At 39.1% G+C, this 23,448-nt stretch overlaps 1 protein-coding gene and 1 pseudogene across 7 annotated transcripts in view; one reads left to right on the top strand and one right to left on the bottom strand.

The window, feature by feature from the left end:
* Window positions 1-23,448, top strand: part of ZNF385B (zinc finger protein 385B) — a 491,813-nt gene that overhangs the window by 235,856 nt on the left and 232,509 nt on the right. The window contains exon 1 of one of the 6 annotated variants that reach the window (XM_086361047.1): window positions 18,697-18,744. The exons of the other annotated variants lie outside the window; for them this stretch is intronic. Within the exon in view, the coding sequence (XP_086217173.1) occupies window positions 18,735-18,744 (10 nt within the window). The 5' untranslated portion in view covers window positions 18,697-18,734. Of the gene's footprint in view, window positions 1-18,696; window positions 18,745-23,448 lie in introns of those variants that run through there. 6 annotated transcript variants of the gene reach the window in all.
* On the bottom strand, window positions 13,377-17,302 carry LOC147378659 (phosphatidylinositol 4-kinase beta pseudogene; annotated as a pseudogene). Its single transcript, XR_015148549.1, has one exon. The product of XR_015148549.1 is annotated as a phosphatidylinositol 4-kinase beta pseudogene (transcript).

Genomic DNA, 23,448 nt, shown 5'->3' with positions numbered 1-23,448 from the left:
AAGCATCAATTCTTCGGCACTCAGCTTTCTTCACAGTCGAACTCTCACATCCATACATGACCACTGGAAAAACCATAGCCTTGACTAGACGAACCTTTGTTGGCAAAGTAATGTCTCTACTTTTGAATATGCTATCTAGGTTGGTCATAACTTTCCTTCCAAGGAGTAAGCGTCTTTTAATTTCATGGCTGCAGTCACCATCTGCAGTGATTTTGGAGCCCCCCAAAATAAAGGCTGACACTGTTTCCACTGTTTCCCCATCTATTTCCCATGAAGTGATGGGACCAGATGCCATGATCTTGGTTTTCTGAATGTTGAGCTTTAAGCCAACTTTTTCACTCTCCTCTTCCCCTTTCATCAAGAGGTTTTTTAGTTCCTCTTCACTTTCTTCCATAAGGGTGGTGTCATCTGCCTATGTGAGGTTATTGAGATTTCTCCTGGCAATCTTGATTCTAGCTTGTGCTTCTTCCAGCCCAGCGTTTCTCATGATGTACTCTGCATCTAAGTTAAATAAGCAGGGTGACAATATACAGCCTTGACGTACTCCTTTTCCTATTTGGAGCCAGTCTGTTGTTCCATGTCCAGTTCTAACTGTTGCTTCCTGACCTGCATATAGGTTTCTTAAGAGGCAGGTTAGGTACTCTGGTATTCCCATCTCGAAGAATTTTCCAGTTTATTGTGATCCACACAGTCAAAGGCTTTGGCATAGTCAATAAAGCAGAAATAGATGTTTTTCTGGAACTCTCTTGCTTTTTCGATGATCTAGCTGATGTTGGCAATTTGATCTCTGGTTCCTCTGCCTTTTCAAAAACCAGTTTGAACATCTAAAAATGTCTAGACATTGCTAAATAGCCGCTGAGGAGCAAAATCATGCCCAGCTGAGGACCACTGCTCTTCATCTCCTTCACTGCTAGAAAGTCCTCTGCTTATTTTCTAATTGGGTTGTTTTTGTTGTTGTTGATTTGTATGAGTGCTTTGTACTTTTTGGATATTAACGCCTTATTGGATATACGATTTGCAAATATGGTCTCTCATTCAGCAGGTTGCTTTTTTCTTCTGATGATGTTTTCCTTTGTTGTATTAGTTTGGTATACGTTCATTTGTTTACTTTTCCTTTTGTTTCCCTTGCCTTTGGGGCACATCCACAAAAACAGAGCTAAGACCAATGTCAATTATAATTCTATATTTAAAGATATGGTTCCTCAAAAAAAGAAAAGAATTTCCCAGCCCTCCCTCCTTTCCTTTTTTCCTTTTCTCTTCTGCACTCCCTCTGTCCCTTTCTTTCTTCGTTTCTTCCTTCATCATTCCACTTGCCTATATAAGATAATTGATAATTTAAATAAAATTCCACATCTACTCTTAGAAGAAAAAGAGTCTTTATAGTCACGTAGCTTCCTTTATTATACAAATGATATTCAACTAACAGCAGACACCAAGGCTATTCTTTTCCTAAACTTTGAATTTTTCAATGAGTATAGCAACTAATTACAGTCCCCATGGACTGGCTCCTTCTCTCCTTGGGATTTCTGAGGTGAGAATACTGGCATAGGTTGCCATTCCCTTCTCCAGGAGGGCCCACATTCTTAACCCCTGTGTTCTGTTGCTCAAAATGAAGGTCAGATTTATGCTGGAGGAGTGATCAGAAGTTTTCATTCCTAAGAAAGCTGAATAAATTAAGAATGTGTGTTTTCTTCCCTTTATTCAATTTATCAAATTAAATATTGCCTTTCTCCAAGAAAAATGTGTGAGTGAATGGATGCCTTTTCGGTGATATGCTTGCAAGAGGTGGTTATTACATTTTCAGGTATTTGGCAAGCCAGTTATTAAATACAGCATTGTTAACATTTAAATCATAGAAACATACACCAAATGAATTCTATTTAAGACAAAGGTAATAAATACTCAAAACTCACACTACTTTATAATTTTTAAACTACATTTTCCTATTACCTGTGCTCTTGAGGGTTTTTACATCTGTGTGTGTATATGAAGGAAGTGCTATATAATGGTGTGCTGCTGAGTATTCTTCCCAGTTCTACATTCAGTAATGCCCATCACATTGGCAGCTTGAAAGTAGCAATGGTGGGTTGTTGGCATCATGATTTGGTAAACACTACAAATAAAGCTTTCTTCCCCAGAGATCTAGTTATTTAGCATTTACTACACCATCCCCTTTATCATTTCTTTAAAAACATTTTTACCTTGAGTTGATTTTGAGGAAGACTCTGTATTATATTTAGAGTTTAAATTGTATAGCAAAGATCTCTGGTGTCTAAATTATGTTAGTGCTGCAATACCTAATAAAGGGACTTTGAAAATGTTCATCAGTTTCTCATTAACATATTTATTATTTCAGAAATTTGAGAATCCATCTTCATTTTAATAACCACTAAAAGAAATACCATCCTTGTGTTTCATGATCTCCACTGAACCAATGGTTTTTGGTTTATCAAATTCAAATTTGTCACTCCAGAGTAAAAACCGATTTTCTCCCTCAATTTGCTGTAGATAGGAGCTACTGTAACATACAGGAAAAAGTCAAGACACTTGGATTCCGCTCCTGTCTCAACCACTAAAAAGGTGACCGGGGCTTAGTGATCTTGCCTCTCTGCATCTGAAATCACCTAGGCACTTTAAATACATTTTAAAAATGTCTACCACACAGAACTATCATGTGAGAATCTCCAGGGGTAGAGCCTAGGTGTTGCTATGCTTTGAGATGTTCTTGAGATGGTTGTAACGTACAACAAATTTAAAACCTGGTCAGAATATTTACAGAGAGAGCAAACTGCCTGTGATCATGGGTTCTGGCTGCAGGGCCAGAGCCACTTTCAAATTCCCTCTCTTCAATGTCCCAGCTGTGTAACCTCAGATAAGTGACTTTCTGTCTCCATGCCTCAATTCCATCTTGTATAAAATTAGAGTAATATTATATTAGTAAATGCAGGTAAACATTTAGAAAAGGATGTGGCACTGAAATGTTTGTGGCTGGTATTGTTCCTACAAAGAACACTTTCTTAGTAGTTCTATTGGTCATTTCCATGCTTGGTAATGTATAGCCTTTTATATATTGGGTTGACCAAAAAGCTTATTTGGGTTTTTCCATTACATGCATGCTTGCTCAGTTGCTTCAGCTGTGTCCAACTCTTTGCGACCCCATTGGCCCGGATGGAGGAGCCTGGCAGGCTGCAGTCCATGGGGTCGCTAGAGTAGGACATGACTGAGCGACTTCACTTTCACTTTTCACTTTCATGCATTGGAGAAGGAAATGGCAACCCACTCCAGTGCTCTTGCCTGGAGAATCCCAGGGACGGGGAAGCCTGGTGGGCTGCCATCTATCGTGTCGCACAGAGTCGGACACGACTGAAGTGACTTAGCAGCAGCAGGCCCTAGCCGGGCAGGCTCCTCTGTCCATGGGATTCTCCAGGCAAGAATACTGGAGTGGGTTGCCATTTCCTCCTCCAGGGGTCTTCCTGACCCAGGGATTAAGCCCATATCACCTATGTCTCCTGCATTGCAAGTGGATTCTTTACCCACTGGGAAGGTTGCATTCTGAGCCACCTGGGAAGTTACAGCCTATGGAAAAACCCAAATGAACTTATTGACCAACCGAATACTTGAAGGCTGTATTTTGATTTTCTTTCTTCTATACTTTTTTCTATTCTTCTCTAGCTTTTAATCATATTAATATTTCCCCTTCTAACTGTCCAAAATTTTTCATTTTTCCTGAGATTGGCAAATCTCAGACAAAGTAAAGTCCTTTAGATGGCTCAAAGCCATAGCTGAACAATAGCTGCTTTGTCATGTTAATAAATCTTTTGAATTAAAGCATTTGTGTTGGCTGAAAATGATGTTTTCTTTACATTATAAAGAATAAAGCTTTGAGGTGGTAACAATAATTTTTATAGACCCCATTCCCAACAAGAACAGAACAAATACAGAAGAAAAGACTTGTATTTGCTATAGGAACTGTGTGATAAAGATGAACAAGTAGTGAAAAATACTTTGATCAAATCTTTAAAAGTAAAACACAGGACAAAATATGTTTTCTCATCCATTCAGTTTAAGGAGAATCAATGACTAATTAGATGGAGAATAAAGGAAAAAGTCCTCCTGAATATGCTACTTTAGGAGCAAAATGCATTAGGAAAAACAGCCAGAAAGCAACATTTTGATACAGAAGAGTATCAGAACCATGGCAAACCAGACTATTCTTACTGTGGTTTCCTTGGGTGTTTTTTTCCAATGTCTTTGATAGAGAACAGGGAAGAGGTGACGTAAGTAGACACTATGAGCATCATCAAAAACTATCTGGAAGTTGAAAATTGGAAAAGATCAGTTCAGTACTATGTTAACCCTCATATGATTTTATATTTAGAAGGTTGTAGAAATTATTAAATACCACCATGTCATTAAAAATTAATGACATAGGAACCAGTGCCCCAAATTGACTTACAGTTAGATGATCCTTCAGAGATCTAAGTGGAATTGAATCTGTCACCTGTGACTGACTTGTGCTCTTTTCCTGTTGTGGTAAAAACTCAGTGCAGATCCATGAAAGGCTATTTCTCTCGGCCAGGATTTATTTGGTTGCAAGCAAGACTCAAGCTAACTTAAGAAAGAGGAGATTTGTTGTGAGGGTACAACAGCCAGTCTCAGGAAACACAAAGCCAATCATTGGAACAAGCTGGAGCTCATGGAAACTGGTGTCAACTGGAAAAGATGGGGAACCATCTTTTCTCTCAGAGGCAATCTCTACGTCCCACTGGCTCTGCCTTTTCAGCCCTTTATGCTGTCTTTTTTTTTCTCTTTAGTGCTCCGTCCTTCATCACAAACTTAGGCTTGAGTATGACCCCAGCGAACCTGGTCTCCACACTTACGTCACCTCTCATCTTCCCAACTCCTGATGATGGCTTGTCATGTTTTGAACCAGACCTCCAAGAATGTCTTTGATGATTAGCTGCCCCTAAATCAGTTATCTGGTCCTGGTTTGTCCAGCTGTGGCTGGAATAGGATACAGTCATGTGACACTAAGGGGGTTCGTATTAGGCAGAAGAGGCTGGACTCTGGCAAGCATGCTTTGGAAACATGGAAACATGTTTTGTATTCGGCCTTAATTACGAAATGGGTTACCTAAGGCTTTTCCTGCTAAAGGTTGTAGTACATGTGCAGAACATGATTTCTGCAGACTCCTACTGGATAAAATGAGAAGTTAGAATTCTTCCTGATTTACCCTGTAGTTGTAGACTAATACAAGATTGTTTGAAATTATATAGGTATTTTTCTAAATCATTCACTTGAATCATAATATGATAAATGCTGAATGTTAATAGAAATGCCTAAAATTAAATTGAAAAAGAAATAGTGTATCATCTCTGAATCTCAGAATTTTTCTCTTTCTGGAGGACCCAAGGAAAAAAATTGAAATACTGCCAGTTATATTATGCAATTATATCTCAAATATGTTATATTTATACAATAAAAAAACATAAAACAAATCTTATTATGCAAGTTGCCCACTGAAAGACACAAAAAGATCTGCTGGTTTTCTTTGTAATATGAATAAAGGTTTAATGTGGATAAATCTTTAAGAAAGATTATATATGATAGATGAATCTAGGTGGGGAAAAAAACCAGACATTTTTATCAGACATGGGAGTCTCTTTGTAAATTGTATAGATTAGCCTGTTTGGTGAGAGAAATATGTGATCAAATGAAAAAGAGCTTTGAGATCAGGATCAGGAACATTAGTCTAACGTAAGTTCCCTGAGAGCAGGGCTCCTATAGCCTCTGCACTCAGAACAGTGCTTTGGGCAGAACGGTACTCAACAAAGGTTTGGAGGATGAATAAATATTCTTATGATTTTCTCTCCACAAGCTATCTGACCTGTATTCAAAATTTCTAGACATTTGTTAAATCTTTCCTTAAAACTGCATTTTATTTTTCCTCCTAAAACTGCTTTTATATTTTTTTACTTTTCAAAATCAAAGTATAGTTGATTTACATGTTGTGTTGATTTCTATTGTATAGCAAAGTGACTCGGTTATACACATGTATACATTCTTTTTTATATTCTTTTCCATTATGGTTTATCCCAGGACACTGAATATAATTCCCTGTGCTATGCAATAGGACCTTATTGTCCATCCATTCTATATGTAATAGTTTGCATCTACTAACCCCAAATTCCCAGTCCATTCCCTCTCTCATCCTCCTTCCCCTTTGACAATCACAAGCCTCTTTTCTGTGTCTTTGAGTCTGTTTTTGCCTCATAGATAGATTTGTTTGTGTCATATTTCAGATTCCACATGTAAGAGATATGATGTAACGTTTGTCTTTCTCTTTTTGACTTAATTCATTCAGGATGATAATATCTAGTTTCATCCATGTTGCTGTAAATGGCAGTATCTCATTCTTTTTCATTGCTGAGTAGTATTCCAGTGTATGTATGCATCACCTCTTCTTTATCAGTTCATCTGCTGATGGACGTTTAGGTTGTCTCCCTGTCTTGGCTATTGTGACCTAGTGCTGCTTTGAACACAGAGGTGCATGTATGTTTTTGAATTATAGTTTTGTCTGGGTATATGCTCAGGAATGAGATTACTGGATCATATGGTAATTGATCTGAGGAACCTCCATACTGTTTTCTATTTTAAAGCAAGTGGACTCAGCCCTTGGACAAAGCAGAATCCTTTATCTTTTCCTCATTAAAATGGTTTAGAGTCTATATATGTAAATGATATTGGAAAAGTATATTACTGATAAAAATATTTCTACAGCTAATTTAATAACAGATCAGATGTGGGGAAGCCATACTCATTTGTCTCTAGAACTATATTTTAGCCATTTTGATTTCAGTGAATTCACCTTTTATAGAATGTTCTAAGTGGTTTTCAATCTTGTTTCCAAGGGCTTCCCTGGAGGCTCAGACGGTAATTTACGTCTGCCTGCAGCACGGGAGACCCGGGTTTGATCCCTGGGTTGGGAAGATCCCCTGGAGAAGGAAATGGCAACCCACTCCAGTACTCTTGCCTGGAAAATTCCATGGACTGAGGAGCCTCGTAGGCTACAGTCCATGGGGTCGCAAAGAGTCAGACACAACTGAGCGACTTCACTTTCTTTCACTGAGCGACTTCACTTTCTTCCAAACACTAACTGTAAGCAACTCTTGAAAGAGAGCAAAGCACATTGGTGATATTTATGTATTTATATTCTATGTTTATGGAGAACAGACCTTAAAATCCCTTTGGGTTTCATCTCCTGAAGTTAGATGTACCCAAACATTTTTTGTTTGCTGAACAGTCGTCTCATTTCAAAATTGTCCAACTTGTCCAAAGTTTTATGGTCTTGTCCATCTCTTTCCAAATATATGCTGTAGGTACACTAGAAAAAGTGCATTGTTCCCAGCTAGTGATCACTCACATGGGCTCAACAGTCACAGAGCATTTTGTTGCCCTAGGCAAACCCCCTGGATGGAGGAGCTTGGTAGGCTGAAGTCCATGGGGTCGCGAAGAGTCGGATACAACTGAGCGTCTTCACTTTCACTTTTCACTTGAGCGTCTTCACTTTCACTTTTCACTTTCATGCATTGGAGAAGGAAATGGCAACCCACTCCAGTGTTCTTGCCTGGAGAATCCCAGGGATGGCAGAGCCTGGTGGGCTGCCATCTGTGGGGTCACATAGAGTTGGACACAACTGAAGCGACTTAGCAGCAGCAGCAGCAGCAGGCAAACCCCACCTCTAAGAGGACAAGCTGCCTTTACCTATTAGGCACCTATTAGGTAGGTAGAGAATTTTTTTTAATGAAAAGAAAAAGTTGTGACATTTCTGATTTAACCATGGTGAAAACCTTGACAGATCTCAGGATACAGCTTAAGAAAATCTATGTGGTATTATTTGAACATCTGCTGTCTAATGTGAGAGGGGAGCAGGTGCTCTATCTGGTAGCATCATTGATGATATCATAGTTCTTTTGATGTTTCCAGTTGTGCAGAGATCTGATATGTCTGAACCATGTTAACTATTATATGTCACTATATTGTCATGGAAGTCTTCTGTTGACATTGATAGAGAATAAATAGTTTAATGAGAGCCATGTTATCTAAGGGCATATAAATCATTCCCTTCATATAAGTTAAACACTGGAGTAAAAATAGCAATGCTACTATAGTAGTTAAAAAGATTTAATGCCTTGGAAGAAATCATGTACGTAAGTGATTCTTACATACTATCCGTGGGCTGGATTCCTGCCATCACCTCTCTGCAGGCTCTTGACACTCATCTATATGGATGCAGATACTACAGACCAAGAGATTAAATCACTGGGGAGTTCTGGGAATTGATGGCTCAAGCCTCTTATAAATATTGTATTACCATTACCCTCATTCCCTTTTCTCTTGCTTATTTCACTCCAATTACTATGCATTTGCACTGTTACAGTGATCAAGGAGAGCCTCCTGCCTGTGTTTAGTCCTGTGCTTGCCCTTACTCCAGTTGAATCAGAGGATCATTAAGACCCAAAAGGAACTTGAGAACGTAACTAGTTCTTGACATTAACTTACTATAAATTTTTAAAGAGAGATTATCTAAATTAGCTAGTTCTGCCTCCCTATTTTTAGAAATTATATACATTTTCTTTTTTGTAGTGAAATCCCTCCCACTGTAATGTTTAAGATGAAGGGTTTTTTTTTTTTTTTCTTTCAGTTTAGTACAAAAATGTAACAATACAGAAAAAAAAAAGTAAAATTTTCAATAAACCTGCAGTATTTAACATATTTTGGGGTATTTTCTTCTAGACGTGTTTCTGTAGATATGCACATATACATTCATATGCATGTGCAATATGCTTTTTTATTTACATGTGTGACATCTACTGTACATCCAGTTCTACATATTTTCTCCCACTTGTTATATAGTGAACATTTTCCTATGTCACTGAATATATTTTGTAATATTTCCCACTATCAACACAACCACTCCTCTGCTATTGAGCTTTAAGACTGTTTCTATATGTTTGTGCTTATATATAATGTAATGAACATCTTCATTAATACAGCAATTTTAATCATTTCTTCTTATTCTCTATTTCTCTTTTCTGGGAACATTCTGGGTTCTGATACTCAGAACTCATATAATTCTGTAAATGTTTCCTCTTTTCAAATCAGTGCCAGTCTAGTTAGTAGTAATGATCTTTTATCTACAGAGAACTGTACTTGTAGAAAATTGCAAAGCTGATTAGGCTACAATTTTTCCTCAGTTATGTATAATTTCATCAGAAATAATAGTAGTTAATGCCTTTAGGTAGTTTTAAGCAAAAAACTAAATATTACAAATGAATGCTACTGAAGAATTTTACATGTATTTTAGATACTACATATAAGAACTCTTGAATTAATACATAAGATGAACTTAATATTTAGCATGATAGAAAATTCTGAAGTAATGGTGTAGTTCAAAGTAAATGATTGCTCTCAGATACTTTCATTCTCCCCTAAAGGAAACAAAAAGGAAAAATAAAAGTCTCTTCTGAAGAAAAGAGATTCAAAGAGAAACAAAAGGACCACTGCCTTTTAAAATCACATTTACTTTTAGTTAATCATGATTTATATTTTCAATTTTAAAAAAAGAACTAGTTTACATTCTCTGAAAATTGTTAGATAAAAACTTTAACCCTGCTATCTTTATTGACTCATTTTATAGGGAGGGAGCTGGGAAGGGCTGGATCAGAAGATTTATAACTTTGGGCAGTTTGCTTATGCTTTCCTAGTATCTTCATCTGTGCAATGGTTGTTTAAAGAATTGAATGCAAAACACCTAAAAAAGTGCTTGACACATTACTGAATTTAGATAATGCTAGTTCGTTTTGTTCCCACTCTTAAATGATAATGACAGATTATTTCAGAAGGTGAGTTTTTAAAATGGTTTCTCTCCTTCAAATAACTTCATCAACTAATATATAAAAAAATAAATAAAACTGAGCTAGTAGGTGAATTCTTGCTATTTTTCCATAAAATTATAAACTTACAGGCAATTTGAGAGATGATTACTAATACAACAAACAGAAATGAAGTTAAAACTATAAAGTTAAGCAATTCTGATATCCCCAGGGTTATCCTAATTTATTTGTGAATAGTGAGTTGGTAAAAAATAATTAAAACATGGACTTAAATGACTTAAATTTGTATAGCAATTTATGGTTTCAAATATTATCATATTTAGTTAGTTTGATTCTCACACAGGCAATATCACAGAAGCCCATGGAAGGTGAGTGACTGGCCCAAGGCCAAGCTAAATTAATTAATAATAAAGCTAGAATAAAAGATAACATGTTATTTCTATCTCTCGGTCCTATTAACCATCAAGTAAAGAGAGAAGAGAAAAATCTAAACTAAACGTGATAGATTATCTAAAAGTTAATGGAAGGGAAAATATTAAAAATCGCACTCCTAAATGGGACTTCATATTAAAAAACAAAAATTGAAAATAAATGAGGCATGTATACATCTTAAAACCTAGAAAACATGTATCAAAATTAGTCAAAAGATGTTAGGAAGCAGACATTAATAAAAACAGAAGCAAATATTGGTGGAATAGAGTAAAGCAAGTATATATTAAAAAAGACAAAACAGCCACTTAAAATCTACTTAAATAGACAAATGCACAACCAACCTGATTAAAGAAACATTAAACAAGAACAAATATAAAACATCTGAGTTCTAACTTTCAAAAAATAGCACCCCAACTACTACTCAGACTTCTGAAAAGTTAGCATGTACTTAGCATGCTAAGTACCTAGTAACAGGTAACATGCTAAGTACCTAGTAACAGGTAACATGCTAAGTACCTAGTAACAAGGACCTAGTAACAGTGCCAATTTGTTTTGCTAAACCTGCTGTAATAAAGTACTACAAACCAGATGGCTTAAACAACAAAAATTTATCCTGTCACAGTCTTGGAGGCTAGAATTCTGAATTCAAGGTGTCAGAAGGGTGGGTTCCCTTCTGAGAGCTCAGAGGAAAGTATCTGTTTCAGGCGCCTCTCCTTGCCTGGCAGACGGCTGTCTTTTCCCTGTGTCTCTACAAAGTCTCCCTCCGTACCAGTCTGCATCCAAATTTCTCAGTTTTTATAAATACACCTGACATATTGGATGAACACCCACCCTAGCAACCTCATCTTAATTTGATTACCTCTGGAAAGAATCTACCTTCAAATAAGATCACATTTTGAGAAATTGGGCATTAGTATCTTCAAATATGAATGGAGGACTGGGAAGAGACATAATTCAAACCATCACAATGTCTTTTATCTTGGGTTCATCAGTCATTCACTTTTATAAGGTTTTTTCCTAATAAAACTATGAAAGAGCCACACCCTTTTAAATGCTTTTGAATGTTATGTAATTTTAGAGCTAGGATGGACCATAGAAATCTATTCTAACCTTACCTTTATTCTTTTATTAAGGAAACAGACTCACTGATATTGGGCAACTTTCAGTTCAGTTCAGTTCAGTTGCTCAGTCATGTCCAGCTCATTGTGACTGCATGGACTGCAGCATGACAGGCTGCCCTGTCCATCACCAACTCCTGGAGCTTGCTCAAACTCACATCCATCGAGTCGGTGATGCCATCCAACCATCTCATCCTCTGTCGTCCCCTTCTCCTCCTGTCTTAAATCTTTCCCAGCATCAGGGTCTTCTGCAATGAGTCAGTTCTTTGTATAAGGTGGCCAAAATATTGGACTTTCAGCCTCAGCATCAGTCCTTCCAGTGAATATTCAGGACTGATTTCCTTTAGGATGGACTGGTTGGATCTTCTTGCAGTCCAAGGGCCTCTCAAGAGTCTTCTCCAACAACACAGTTCAAAAACATCTTTTCTTTAGTGCTCAGCTTTCTTTATAGTCAAACTCTCACATCCATACATGACTACTGAAAAAACCATAGCTTTGACTAGATGGACCTTTGTCAGCAAAGTAATGTCTCTGCTTTTTAATATGCTGTCTAGGTTGGTCCTAGCTTTTCTTCCAAAGAGCAAGCGTCTTTTAATTTCATGACTATAGTCACCATCTGCAGTGATTTTGGAGCCCCCCAAAATAAAGTCTCTCACCATTTCCATTGTTTCCCCATCTATTTGCCATGAAGTGATGGGACCAGATGCCATGACCTTGGTTTTCTGAATGTTGAGTTTTAAGCCAACTTTTTCACTCTCCTGTTTCACCATCAAGAGGCTCTTTAGTTCCTCTTTGCTTTCTGCTGTAAAAGTGGTGTCATCTGCATATCTGAGGTTATTAATATTTCTCCCAGCAATCTTGATTCCAGCTTTTGCTTCATCTAGCCTGGCATTTCTCATGATGTACTCTGCATATAAGTTAAATAAGCAGGGTGACAACATACATCCTTGATGTATCCTTCCCAATTTGGAACCAGTCTGTTGTTCCATGTCAGGCTCTAACTGTTGCTTCTTGACCTGCATACAGATTTCTTAGGAGGCGGGTAAGGTGGTCTGGTATTCCCATCTCTTTAAGAATTTTCCAGTTTTTTGTGATCCACACAAAGGCTTTGGCCTAATCAATAAATAAGAAATAGACATTTTTCTGAACTCTCTTGCTTTTTCAATGATCCATCAGATGTTGGCAAATTGATCTCTGGCTCCTCTGCCTTCTCTTAATCCAGCTTAAACATCTGGAGGTTCTCTGTTCATGAACTACTGAAGCCTGACTTGGAGAATTTTGAGCTTTACTTTATTAGCATGTGAGATTAGTGCAATTGTACAGTAGTTTGAACATTCTTTGGCATTGCCTTTTTTTGAGATTGGAATGAAAACTGACCTTTTCCAGTCCTGAGACCATTGCTGAGTTTTCCAAATTTGCTGGCATATTGAGTGCAGCACTTTCACAGCATGAGAATTTGATATAGCTCAACTGTGATTCCATCACCTCCACTATCTTTACAACTGGTCACTTTACAGTGACTAGTTTTACAACTAGTGACCAGCTTTAAAACTGGCAATGCAACAGCTGGTCATTTTCATCCTGGTTATTTTATCATTTCTTTCAAATGCTTCACACCACTGGAGGCTTATAGAGATACCCCACTCAGTACTGGGCCAGAGGTTGGAGTCTTATTGGGGATGTGCTACTGCTGCATATTCATCCTTCTTGGTATCTTGCCCTCCTATCAAGCATTACTTGCTTTGTGTCTGGTCAGATGAGCATGCACCTTTGCTTCTGGCTTTTTCTCTTCTGCCTTCACAAAGGACCATTGAGATACGTATGCAGTTTAGTGTTTCAGTTTTTAAAAGTTCCTGTGGGGATAAACTGTCACAGAGGCATCCATACGTAGCTTTACTCATTTAGGCAATACCCAAGGTTTATTGTAATTGATTTAGAATCAAAGGTAGCTTGCTTGCTTTTCAGAAATACATTATTACCACAAACATTTAAGAGTCCTCCAGTATTGCTATTCTTATTAAATTGCTGTTTACTTAGAGGTGAAATGGTCAGTCTTCAGACCAAAGATATTTGAGTCAGTGGATCTCTGGTAGTCCCAGATATATGTGTTTTTAGCAGACATCCTGGGTGGTTCTTTAGGTTTTTCCACACCACATTTTGAATAACAACAACAAAAACCTGCTTTAAATCAACTTATTTGTCATTAATTTGTACATAGCTTCTCCCAAGAGTAATTGTTTTATTTCCAAATAATATCACATGTTATCAAACCTCAGATTTTCTTAATTTTTTTTGACTGTACTCCTTGGCCTGTGGAATTGCCCCAACTGCAAATGGAACCCGTGTCTCCTGCAGTGGAAGCATGGAGTCTTACCCACTGGACCACCACGCAAGTCCAGATTGTCCATTCACATCATTACTTTACACATCACTAGGAAAGAAAAAAAATTTTTTTAATAACTAAGGACTTTATTTCAAACAAGAATTAAAAATAAAAAATTGAGAGCTATCTCCCTGGTTGTGGGGAAGGGATCAGGACAAGGGATTCCCCGAGGCTAGGCCAGTACTCTCAGACTAGAGGGGCCATAATCATTCCCTTCCTCACTTGCTGGGGACCTCAGCAAGTGCAGGACCCTATGCCAAAGCCCACCTACCCAGGAGAACTCGGGCTAGGGCTCAGTCCCTTGGAGGGGACAGTCAGGCAGCAGCATGGCCAAAGGCCAGCCACAGGATCAAGTCCTAAGTACCAAGAACCTACTCTCTTCTCCTTCCTGGGACCCAGATTACATGCAGAGATGGCCTGTGGAAAGATCCTCTCGGACCCTGGTGGGGAGAAGCGAGGCCCCAGCGTCCCCCACATTTATCACTTCTGTCCTCTCGAGGGCAGTGAGTCCTGGAGTCCATCAGGTGGTAATACTGACACAGCTTGGGTGGTGGCAAGGAAGCCCCAGTCAGTCTGGACCCCACAGCTGGCTCTCCCCACCCGCCCCGGCAAGCTCTACTGTTACCACATGAGCCTTTGTATGTCTTGCCTTCCATTTCCCTTGGTGGATGGCCAGGTGGGTGGGCCTTCCTGGCTTAGGGTTTCTCCAAGGGCCTTCCCAGGGAGGGTCCCCTGAACCCCCCACCCCTATTCACGCTGGAGCCTGAGGAGGAGGATGTCACATGATGCCATTGATGAGGCACTGGAAGCTGTCATAGAGTTTGGTGGTAATAGACCGCATGCCGCCGTCCAGCATCTGCTCCACCAGCAGCTGGAGCTGCTCCTCAGTCATGCTCACGTGGAACCTCTCCTTGAGGTTGCGGATGGTGCTGAAACCATGGAAGCAAGGAAGCTGAGAACCTTGCTGCATGATCTCTACGATCTGCACCACCTTAGCCCTGTGTTTCCGAGCTGCGATCAGCCCCTGCAGCATCAACATCTTGTAATGGTTGAACATGTTGCCATCCAGGCCGCCCATCACATCCACAAACCCTGTGGTCAGCTTAAAGGCCGATGTCTCAAAGCCCAGGTTTCAGAGTGAGCTGGATAGGATGAAGCCAAAGTCGACGTGGATGATGTGGCCTTCTGCATCCAACAGGATGTTCCCATTTTGTCTGTCCTTGACCTGTAGCAGGTAGCAGACCAAACAGTAGCCAGTCCAACTCTGCACAGAATTGTGCTGGGATCTGAGGAATGCCTCTGTGGTGTAACTGCCATGCTCCTGGAAGAAGTAATCAGTCAGGGAGAGCTGTGACTGCTTCCTCACCTGGTGTATGGATGCAGCCTTGACCCACTGGTTCAGTCATGCTGCTGTCGGCCAAAATCACAAGAATCTTATATGGCTTGATCCACAGGGCTACTCGCTCCTGTTCCCAAATGGACTGCAGTTGCTTTTAACACCTGGAAGGCCAACAGCTCCTGCCGAAGGTCATCCCCACACTTGACAATGACTGACAGGAGCCTCCAGTTGGGGAGAAGGCCATAGGGGGAACCCTCTCTAATGCACCACACTTTCTCCTGCCAGGGCTCTTTGAGAGCAACTGCAGAACGGTCTTCTGGGTCTCGTTTGAAGGCTGTGGGGGTGTGAGCCAGCTGCTCCCACAGGCGCCGTCGGATTTTACCTGCTGCAATGAACACAGACTCCTTGCTTTCCTGGCTGGTGATGCTGTCCACGGAGAACTGGGAGATGTCACAGCTGTTGGTGTGCACTTCAGGGAGCTCCACCTGAAGCTCACCTATGTCATCCACCGGCCAGACCTCGTCATCGTTGTCATAGTTGGGCACAGTGCTGAAGCTGCCTGCCCACTGCTCGTGGGTGATGCCTCATTTGGGCAGGTTCTCTACAGATTGGGTGCTTCGAATTCGGTTCTCGGGGATCTGGGCGGGGACCCTAGATCTGTGGTGTCGAAGTTTTCACATTCGAGGACCTCCACATAGATCAGGAGGGGAGCCTTGTCCTTAGAGTTGAGGACGACAGCCTGGGTGTGGGGCACGCAGACCATGTGGTGGTCAAAGCCAGCAGTGGGCAGCCAGACTCGGGCGGGGAGCTTGTGGTTGAGCAGGGAGAGCTCTGAGATCCTCTGCTGTGTCTTCTGCTCCTTGGTGGGGAGCGTGGCCCTCCACTTGCCAATCACCATCAGGGACTTGATGAATTCTCGCTCAGGAGCCAGTCTGATGGGGGAACTGAATGAATTATCAATACTCTCGATGCTGGAGGAGAGCTCCTCATCCTCATTCTCCACTTTAGGGTGGCTGGCTGTTCGTTTCAGGTTGCTGCTGAGATTTATGCTGGTGGTGGCATCTGACTTAGAGCGCTGGTGGGTCCTTTTAGAGGGAGACAGCCCTGTGTCAGAGACTGGGCTCAAGGAGGGCCACTCCCTCTTTTGGTGAGCGGGCTTCAGCTCATCTGAGAGGATCAGCTTCCATAGCTTGGTCCCATGGGAGCCCCCAGCAACAGCACCTGTCAATAAACTATGATGCAGAGCTTTAAAGAGATTCCCTCTGGACCTGTGAATTATTCACACTAGCAAATCACATTTAAATTTCTGTTCAGAGGGATTTGGTGATTCCGTCTAGCTTCAGCTGCATTTCTGGGCCTGTGATAGGCAAAACTTCACATGTACCATAGTTTCTTCCACTAGTGATTACCATTCTTATATCCTCTAATGGAATAAATGCTACTTTCCAAGAAAGTCTGAAGTTGCTGTCATTTCTCCAGTAATTAACATCTGCTTCACCAACAACAAATACACACACCACACCTGTTTGTATTTCATCTTTGTATGCAGTGACTTATTTTTAAAATTACAGTGTGCTTTTTAAAGCATTGGTTTAAAAAATTATTTTTAAATGGCAAACTCAACATTTGATATCATTCAAAAATGATATCACTCAACTGAAGAGACAGTATGAACAGCTGTGACCAAGTCCGTGCAGACACTGACACTGCGTGTTGTGGGTGCTGCCCTCTGCATAGCTTCTGTAAGTTGTGATTAATTATAGACACATCCTGATTCAGAGCTGTGAAAATGTGCGGGTGAAGAAGCCCTTGGAATCTATGTAATATAGTAATAAGCAATTCACACTGGAAATGTCTTCATGCTAGATTATAGGATAACATAATGAGCTAAAGCAATGGTTCTCAAAGTGTGGTCCCAGGACCAGAAACTTCAGCATCGCCTGAGAATGTGCTATAATATAAATTCTCAGGCCCCACCCTAGACAGACTGAATCAGAAATTCTAGGGCTTGGGCCAAGCAGTCTGTTTTAACAAGCCCTTCAGGGGATTCTGATGTCGCTCAAGCGTGACAGCCACTCGGTAAAAGTGAATGGGGTGTCAAGGGCAGGGAGAGAGGCTTCCTTCCACATTTACAGAAAAACATTTATTAGTATAAACATACACACATGCGTACACATGTCCCTTTTGAAACTTGGTTTACCCCATATGAGAATTTCTATGCATAATCCTTCAGGTCACTACATCCAAATATATATATTTGATATATGCAAGGCCTACATTCTACAATGACCGAAGAACCCCAGATGTTGGTCTGTTGTGTCATCATCATCCTTGACCACCTCTCCTTTTGTTCTCTTTGTTCCTAGATTTGTTTCCTATTTATCTCTTTATCTGACGCTCATTTTTCTTAAACTTTTCAGCCTATTTTAATCAAAATAAAAGTAGCTGATCATGTAAAAGTTGAATCCCAAAATTATCTTTAATAGGGAAATACAGAAACATGAATGAATACCAGGAAAACTTTACTGCTCAAGGATCTGGATCCCAGGAAGGTATACATAATTTAATTTCTGTCCACTGTCATTATAATATGTAAAAAGAAATATCTGCTGCAGGATAATTTAAAAATAATTGCTAAAATGTGTAATATTTGGATGTATCATTTTATTTTCTACTTCAAAAAGCATAGTCTCAGAAATCACATTCAACTTACTGGCTTTAGTGTTAGCTGGAGTGCAATGTATTCTTCCTTTGAGGTCACATAGATTTTTCTCCTTTTAAATTGTTAATTCACAGCCAGTAGAAACATGCAAAGAAATAAGATATTCCTTTGTTAAATATGCACTGCAATATCCTTATTGCTTTAAAACTGTAAGATTTGTTCTCTCAAGAGAAACCTATTTCAGAAATAATTATCTTTGTATTGGAATCAAACAAACAATCCTTTGTGAAACTGAAATCTCATTGGAGGCTCAAGCTCATAACACCAAATAATAAAAATATTTGCATTCTCTGATTCTTGATGAGTGAATACACAGTCTTCCCTAAAAACATGTATATTATACAGAGCTTATTTTGCCTTCTGAATTTCTTTTTAGTTTAGAGTTAAATGTATTTTAAATTAAAAAAAAGCATCGGGGGAAAATTGGGTAGTTCGATTTTTTAAATATGATTTTATAAGCTTGTTTGCATGAGTTTCACTTGTTTTGTTAATTTAGTAGAAAATGCTCCTCAGAATTTTAAAGAAACAGCATGATCAATTCAAAATTTATATCTCCAACTCCAGTGAAATAACCTACTTTTCCATAATTTTTTTTGGCTCTGTGGGCTGAGGACGCAGCATCTACTGACAGTCTCTGCATTGTTTGTTAAGTTTCCACCAAGGTCCACGGCGAGTGAGTGGAGTCAGTCCAGTACTCCAGCAGGCTTAGGATACAAGGAAGAGTTTGTGAGGGCTCCCACTCTCACTGTAATAAAACCTGTGGCAGATTAACATACTGCTCAGCTCTTGATACCTTTATTATACAGAGTTTGCAGACTGGCTGAATTGACTACTGCTGAGAAACATGCTTCTAGGTAAGTAACAAGACTTACAAATGGTGTTTTTGTTTGAAAGTGATAGGCAATACGTATGGAAGTATACTTGGTTTTAGCTGTAATTTTCCAGATTGGTACAGATTTCATACAGTGCTGAGCAATGCCATGATAGTATTATCTGTCATCCTAGGATTTGGGATGATGAGGTTTGGCAATTTAGAATAGTGTTGTAAATGTGTGTCTAAGTTAAGGAGGCACTCACGACTCACGTAACTGTATGTTTTTCCTTCTATTAAGATAAGCACAACATTTGGGGGTTTAATCAGTAGTTGTTATAGACAACAGAATCTTCATGAACTAAGTGCTAACATGACTTCTGGTTTAAAAATATACTGGACTTCCATATGTTGTTAAAATGCTATGATGAGTCTTCTAGAAAGGGATGATTCTACATGATTATTTTATTAATGTTTAAAATATATAGAAAATGCCTAGATTCTCAGCTATAAAATTAGTTTTAAGTAATAGAACATTGAAAAGGTAAAGTTTGTATGCTGCATCTGTTTAGTAATGTTCATAATTATATCTTATACAGTATATTTTAAAATATAACATTTGCATGCATTAGTCTTAAGGGAAATCTAGTAAAATCTTTCAAAGATCTGATATAGGAAGCTTTCTCAGAGGAGCATAATTAAGTTAGTAAGAATTTCTAAACTCTAAATTAGTAAGAATTTCATTGGTGGCTACATAAACATTTAAAAAATGTTTTATTGATAAAATACTTTATTGTCAAGTTAATATTGTGAAATACTGGCTGAATTTTGTGGCTTGGATTATTTCTTTGGAAAACAAACATTTTCCTAATAGAATATGTCAGTAAGTGTACAATGAGTAGAGGAATTTTCCAGTTAATAAAGGCTAAACAAACATCTGAAATCTCCAGGAAATTAAGTGAAAACATCTTTTATTGCAGTGGTTATACTTTGACCAGTTGCACACATTACTTCACATGTGAGAACAATTTCAGCCTTTATTTTGGAGCTACTCATACTATCACTATATAGGGATGTTTGATTATCCATTTGGTACATAGTAAGCATAATCATGTTAGTAGTTTAAAAGATAAATTATATTTCTCCTTTGTTGTTCATTTGTTTAAAATATTTAATTAGGTCAGTCTGCATGGAGAAGCTTATAATTGATGGTGTATATTTAGGTCAATTTTTGCTATAATTTCAAGCCTATTTATTATTCTACTTGGTAACATTGTACTGTTATGAAAAATTACTGGTCTAGGAATTAGGAGACCTAAGTTTGAGTTCTGGCTCATTAACATGGCTCCTAACCACTGTGTATCCTCCTTCATAAAATGATTTCTTAGAGCCTGACTGTTTTTTTGCAATTCCACTTCTGCCTTTCTAGTTTTCATTATCCTGTCTTGTCAGAGACTCTAATACAAAATGTAAAGTATGCTGGAAATTTTAAACAAGGACCATCCTTTCACATGGCCAGTCCTTTCAAATCATAAGGTCCCATGCCATGAATAGGGAATGGGTGATACAGACAATTTAGGACAATAGTCCCAGCCTCTGGGAAGTGTACCTGTGCTCCTGTGAAATAGCCGCCGTTTTGTTTGTCATTTACAAGGGTAAACATATACACAAGTATATGTTTTACAACCCTCAAAGTCAGAAAATTCTAACCAATACCTGTCTTAAAGACATTTATTTTTTTAAAAATGATACTTCATTTGAAATCATCTGCACGAGTAGCTTCTCACATGCAAAATCTCAAAACATACTATACAGCATATTTATTACCTCTTCACTTGCCCAAGATTCCTCCATTTGATTGGATATTAAGTTTGCAGACATGAATCTTTCTGTCATTTCACTGAGATAATTTCACTGTGACTAAAGTAGCAAAACATGAGCTTCAGATGGCAGAAGTTTGACTTCTTCCCTCACTTGGTAAATGGTTCAAGGAAAATCATCCATCCTTTCTGAACTCATTTCCTCTGAAAATGACAATACAAATGTTTATCTCATAGGATTGCTGGAGGAATTAAATCAGTAGTGTTTATAAAGGATTGAGTATAGCATTTTAGCATTGAAGTTGGCAACCAGTAGATGGTAGATAATTATTATTGTTGTCTTATTAAACTATCAACCATTGATTTCTATTTAGATTCACCATACTGTCTAGGGTTGCTGAAACTATATAGGTTTTATATAGTTATTTACTGCAGTGCTCCAACAAGACGAGTGAATTATTTTCCTGTGTGAATGTAGAGTCAACCAGACCTCACTCTAAATTATAGTTGTGAGCTATAATTACTTCAATGGTTAAGACCATTTTGGCCTCTGGGAGTGAAAAGTTATATTTGACAGTGCATCTGAAAGAAGTATTTGTGAATTCATCTCTGTCTGCTATTCATACCTGGGTTAAAATGAGCCATGGTGTCAAGAGGTTTCCTTGGAACGTTACACAAACTTTCTTGTTCCTGGCCACGTAGCAGTTGGGAAATATGCAAACAGGCCTGAATGGGACCAAAGAGAAAATTCTTGTCAGGCAGGAAACCTAATGTTTACACATTAATCAATAAGGTGACAGTCACTAAGGTGGCTATGACTAAGATTTCTTGTTCATCATGAATGGAAGCTCGCATCTCTTCTTACAGTCCTTATTTCACATCAACATGTTCAACAGGACTGCACTGAAGCTCAGTGGTGACACAGGCATTCTGGCACCAGAGGCTCTCTATCTCCCCTCCTCTCCCCGACTCCACACCCCTGCCCCCCTGCTCCAGTAAGGGAGGACCCTTACATTCACCTATCAGACTGGCTTTCTGCTTTTCTTTTTTTTTTTCAGTTTTTTTTTAGTTGAAGGCTAATTACTTTATAATATGGTGTTGGTTTTCACCATGCATTGACATGAATCAGCCACGGGTGTACAGGTGTCCCCCAATACTGAACACCCCACCCACAACCCTCCCTAGCCCATCCCTCTGGGTTGTCCCAGAGCCATCAGCTTTGAGTGGCCTGCTTCATGCATCGAACCTGCACGGGTCATCCATTTTACATACAGTAATATACATGTTTCAATGCTATTCTCTCATATCGTCCCACTCTTGCCTTTTCCCACATAGTCCAAAAGTCTGTTCTTTACATCTGTGTCTCTTTTGTTGTCTTGCATGTAAGGTCATCATTACCGTCTTTCTAAATTCCATATATATGTGTTGATACACTGCATTGGTGTTTCTCTTTCTGGCTTACTCCTCTCTATATAATAGGCTTCAGTTTCATCTACCTCATTAGAACTGACTCAAATGTGTTCTTTTTAATAGTTGAGTAATATTCCATTGTGTGTATTTACCACAACTTCCTTATCCATTCATCTGCTGGTGGACATCTAGGTTGCTTCCATGTCCTGGCTATTGTAAACCGTGCTGCAGCGAACATGGGGGTACACGTGTCTCTTTCAATTCCGGTTTCCTCAGTGTGTATGCCCAGAAGTGGGATTACTGGGTTGTATGGCAGTCTATTTCAGGTTTTTTTTTTTTTTTTTCAAAAAGTAATCATTTAATAGCATAAAGTGCTTTTTAAATCTCAAAATTCATTGTCTTTGTTGTTGCATAAGAAATAGGTGTCCCTCAATTACATGGTCATAAAATAAACTGGATATCATTAGATCCCTTGTTTATTTTTTTTTCTTTTTAAAAAATTTTTATTTTGAACAGATGCTAAGTTCACTTTATTCAAAATTCATAATGTACAAAAAGTTATTCTAAGACAAGACTTGTTCACTTCCCATTCCCGGCCACCAACTTCCCCTCCATAGAAGCAACTGTTATGATCTGTTTCTTCAGAAACATTTTGTACCTGAACATTAGCTTTTGCTTTGAAAGCCTTGGATTCCACCCCCATGCCCACAGAGAATTCAGCCCCCTTCTTTTCAGGATTTATCTCCAGGGAATCATCCCTTCATCTAACATTTTTCAAAAAATTTCTGCCCTCAGTCAATGGGACTGTTGAAGACAGACAACAGTTGTTCACGATCTCCTGTTCCAAGGTCCCCATGCTGTCCTGGGAATGTGCATGGGGATACCTGAAAAAGGAACTCCAGGACACGCACCCCACACCCCCACTGCCCACTTCTCACTCGCTATCCTTGGCTAGACTCCTGTCTAGACTCTTAGTCATCCATCCAGTCTCCAACCCCGTCAACTTCTTTATTTTATTTTATTTTATTTTATTTTTTCTTACCCTCCTTCCTCCTCCCTCCCCATACCATCCCTCTGGGTCGGACCAGTGCACCAGCCCCAAGCATCCAGTATCGTGCATTGAACCTGGACTGGCATCTCGTTTCATACATGACATTTCACATGTTTCAATGCCATTCTCCCAAATCTTCCCACCCTCTCCCTCTCCCACAGAGTCCATAAGACTGTTCTATACATCAGTGTCTCTTTTGCTGTCTCGTATACAGGGTTATCGTTACCATCTTTCTAAATTCCATATATATGCGTTAGTATACTGTATTGGTGTTTGTCCTTCTGGCTTACTTCACTCTGTATAATAGGCTCCAGTTTCATCCACCTCATTAGAACTGATTCAAATGTATTCTTTTTAATGGCTGAGTAATACTCCATTGTGTATATGTACCACTGCTTTCTTATCCATTCATCTGCTGATGGACATCTAGGTTGTTTCCATGTCCTGGCTATTATAAACAGTGCTG

The sequence above is a fragment of the Bos grunniens genome, chromosome 2 (genome assembly GCF_055505025.1).
Source record: "Bos grunniens cultivar Pamir isolate PY7600 chromosome 2, Bosgru_T2T1.0, whole genome shotgun sequence".
Classification (NCBI taxonomy): Eukaryota; Metazoa; Chordata; class Mammalia; order Artiodactyla; family Bovidae; genus Bos; species Bos grunniens.
The sequence above is the reverse complement of the archived record's forward strand: the minus strand, read 5'-3'. Positions and strand labels throughout refer to the sequence as shown.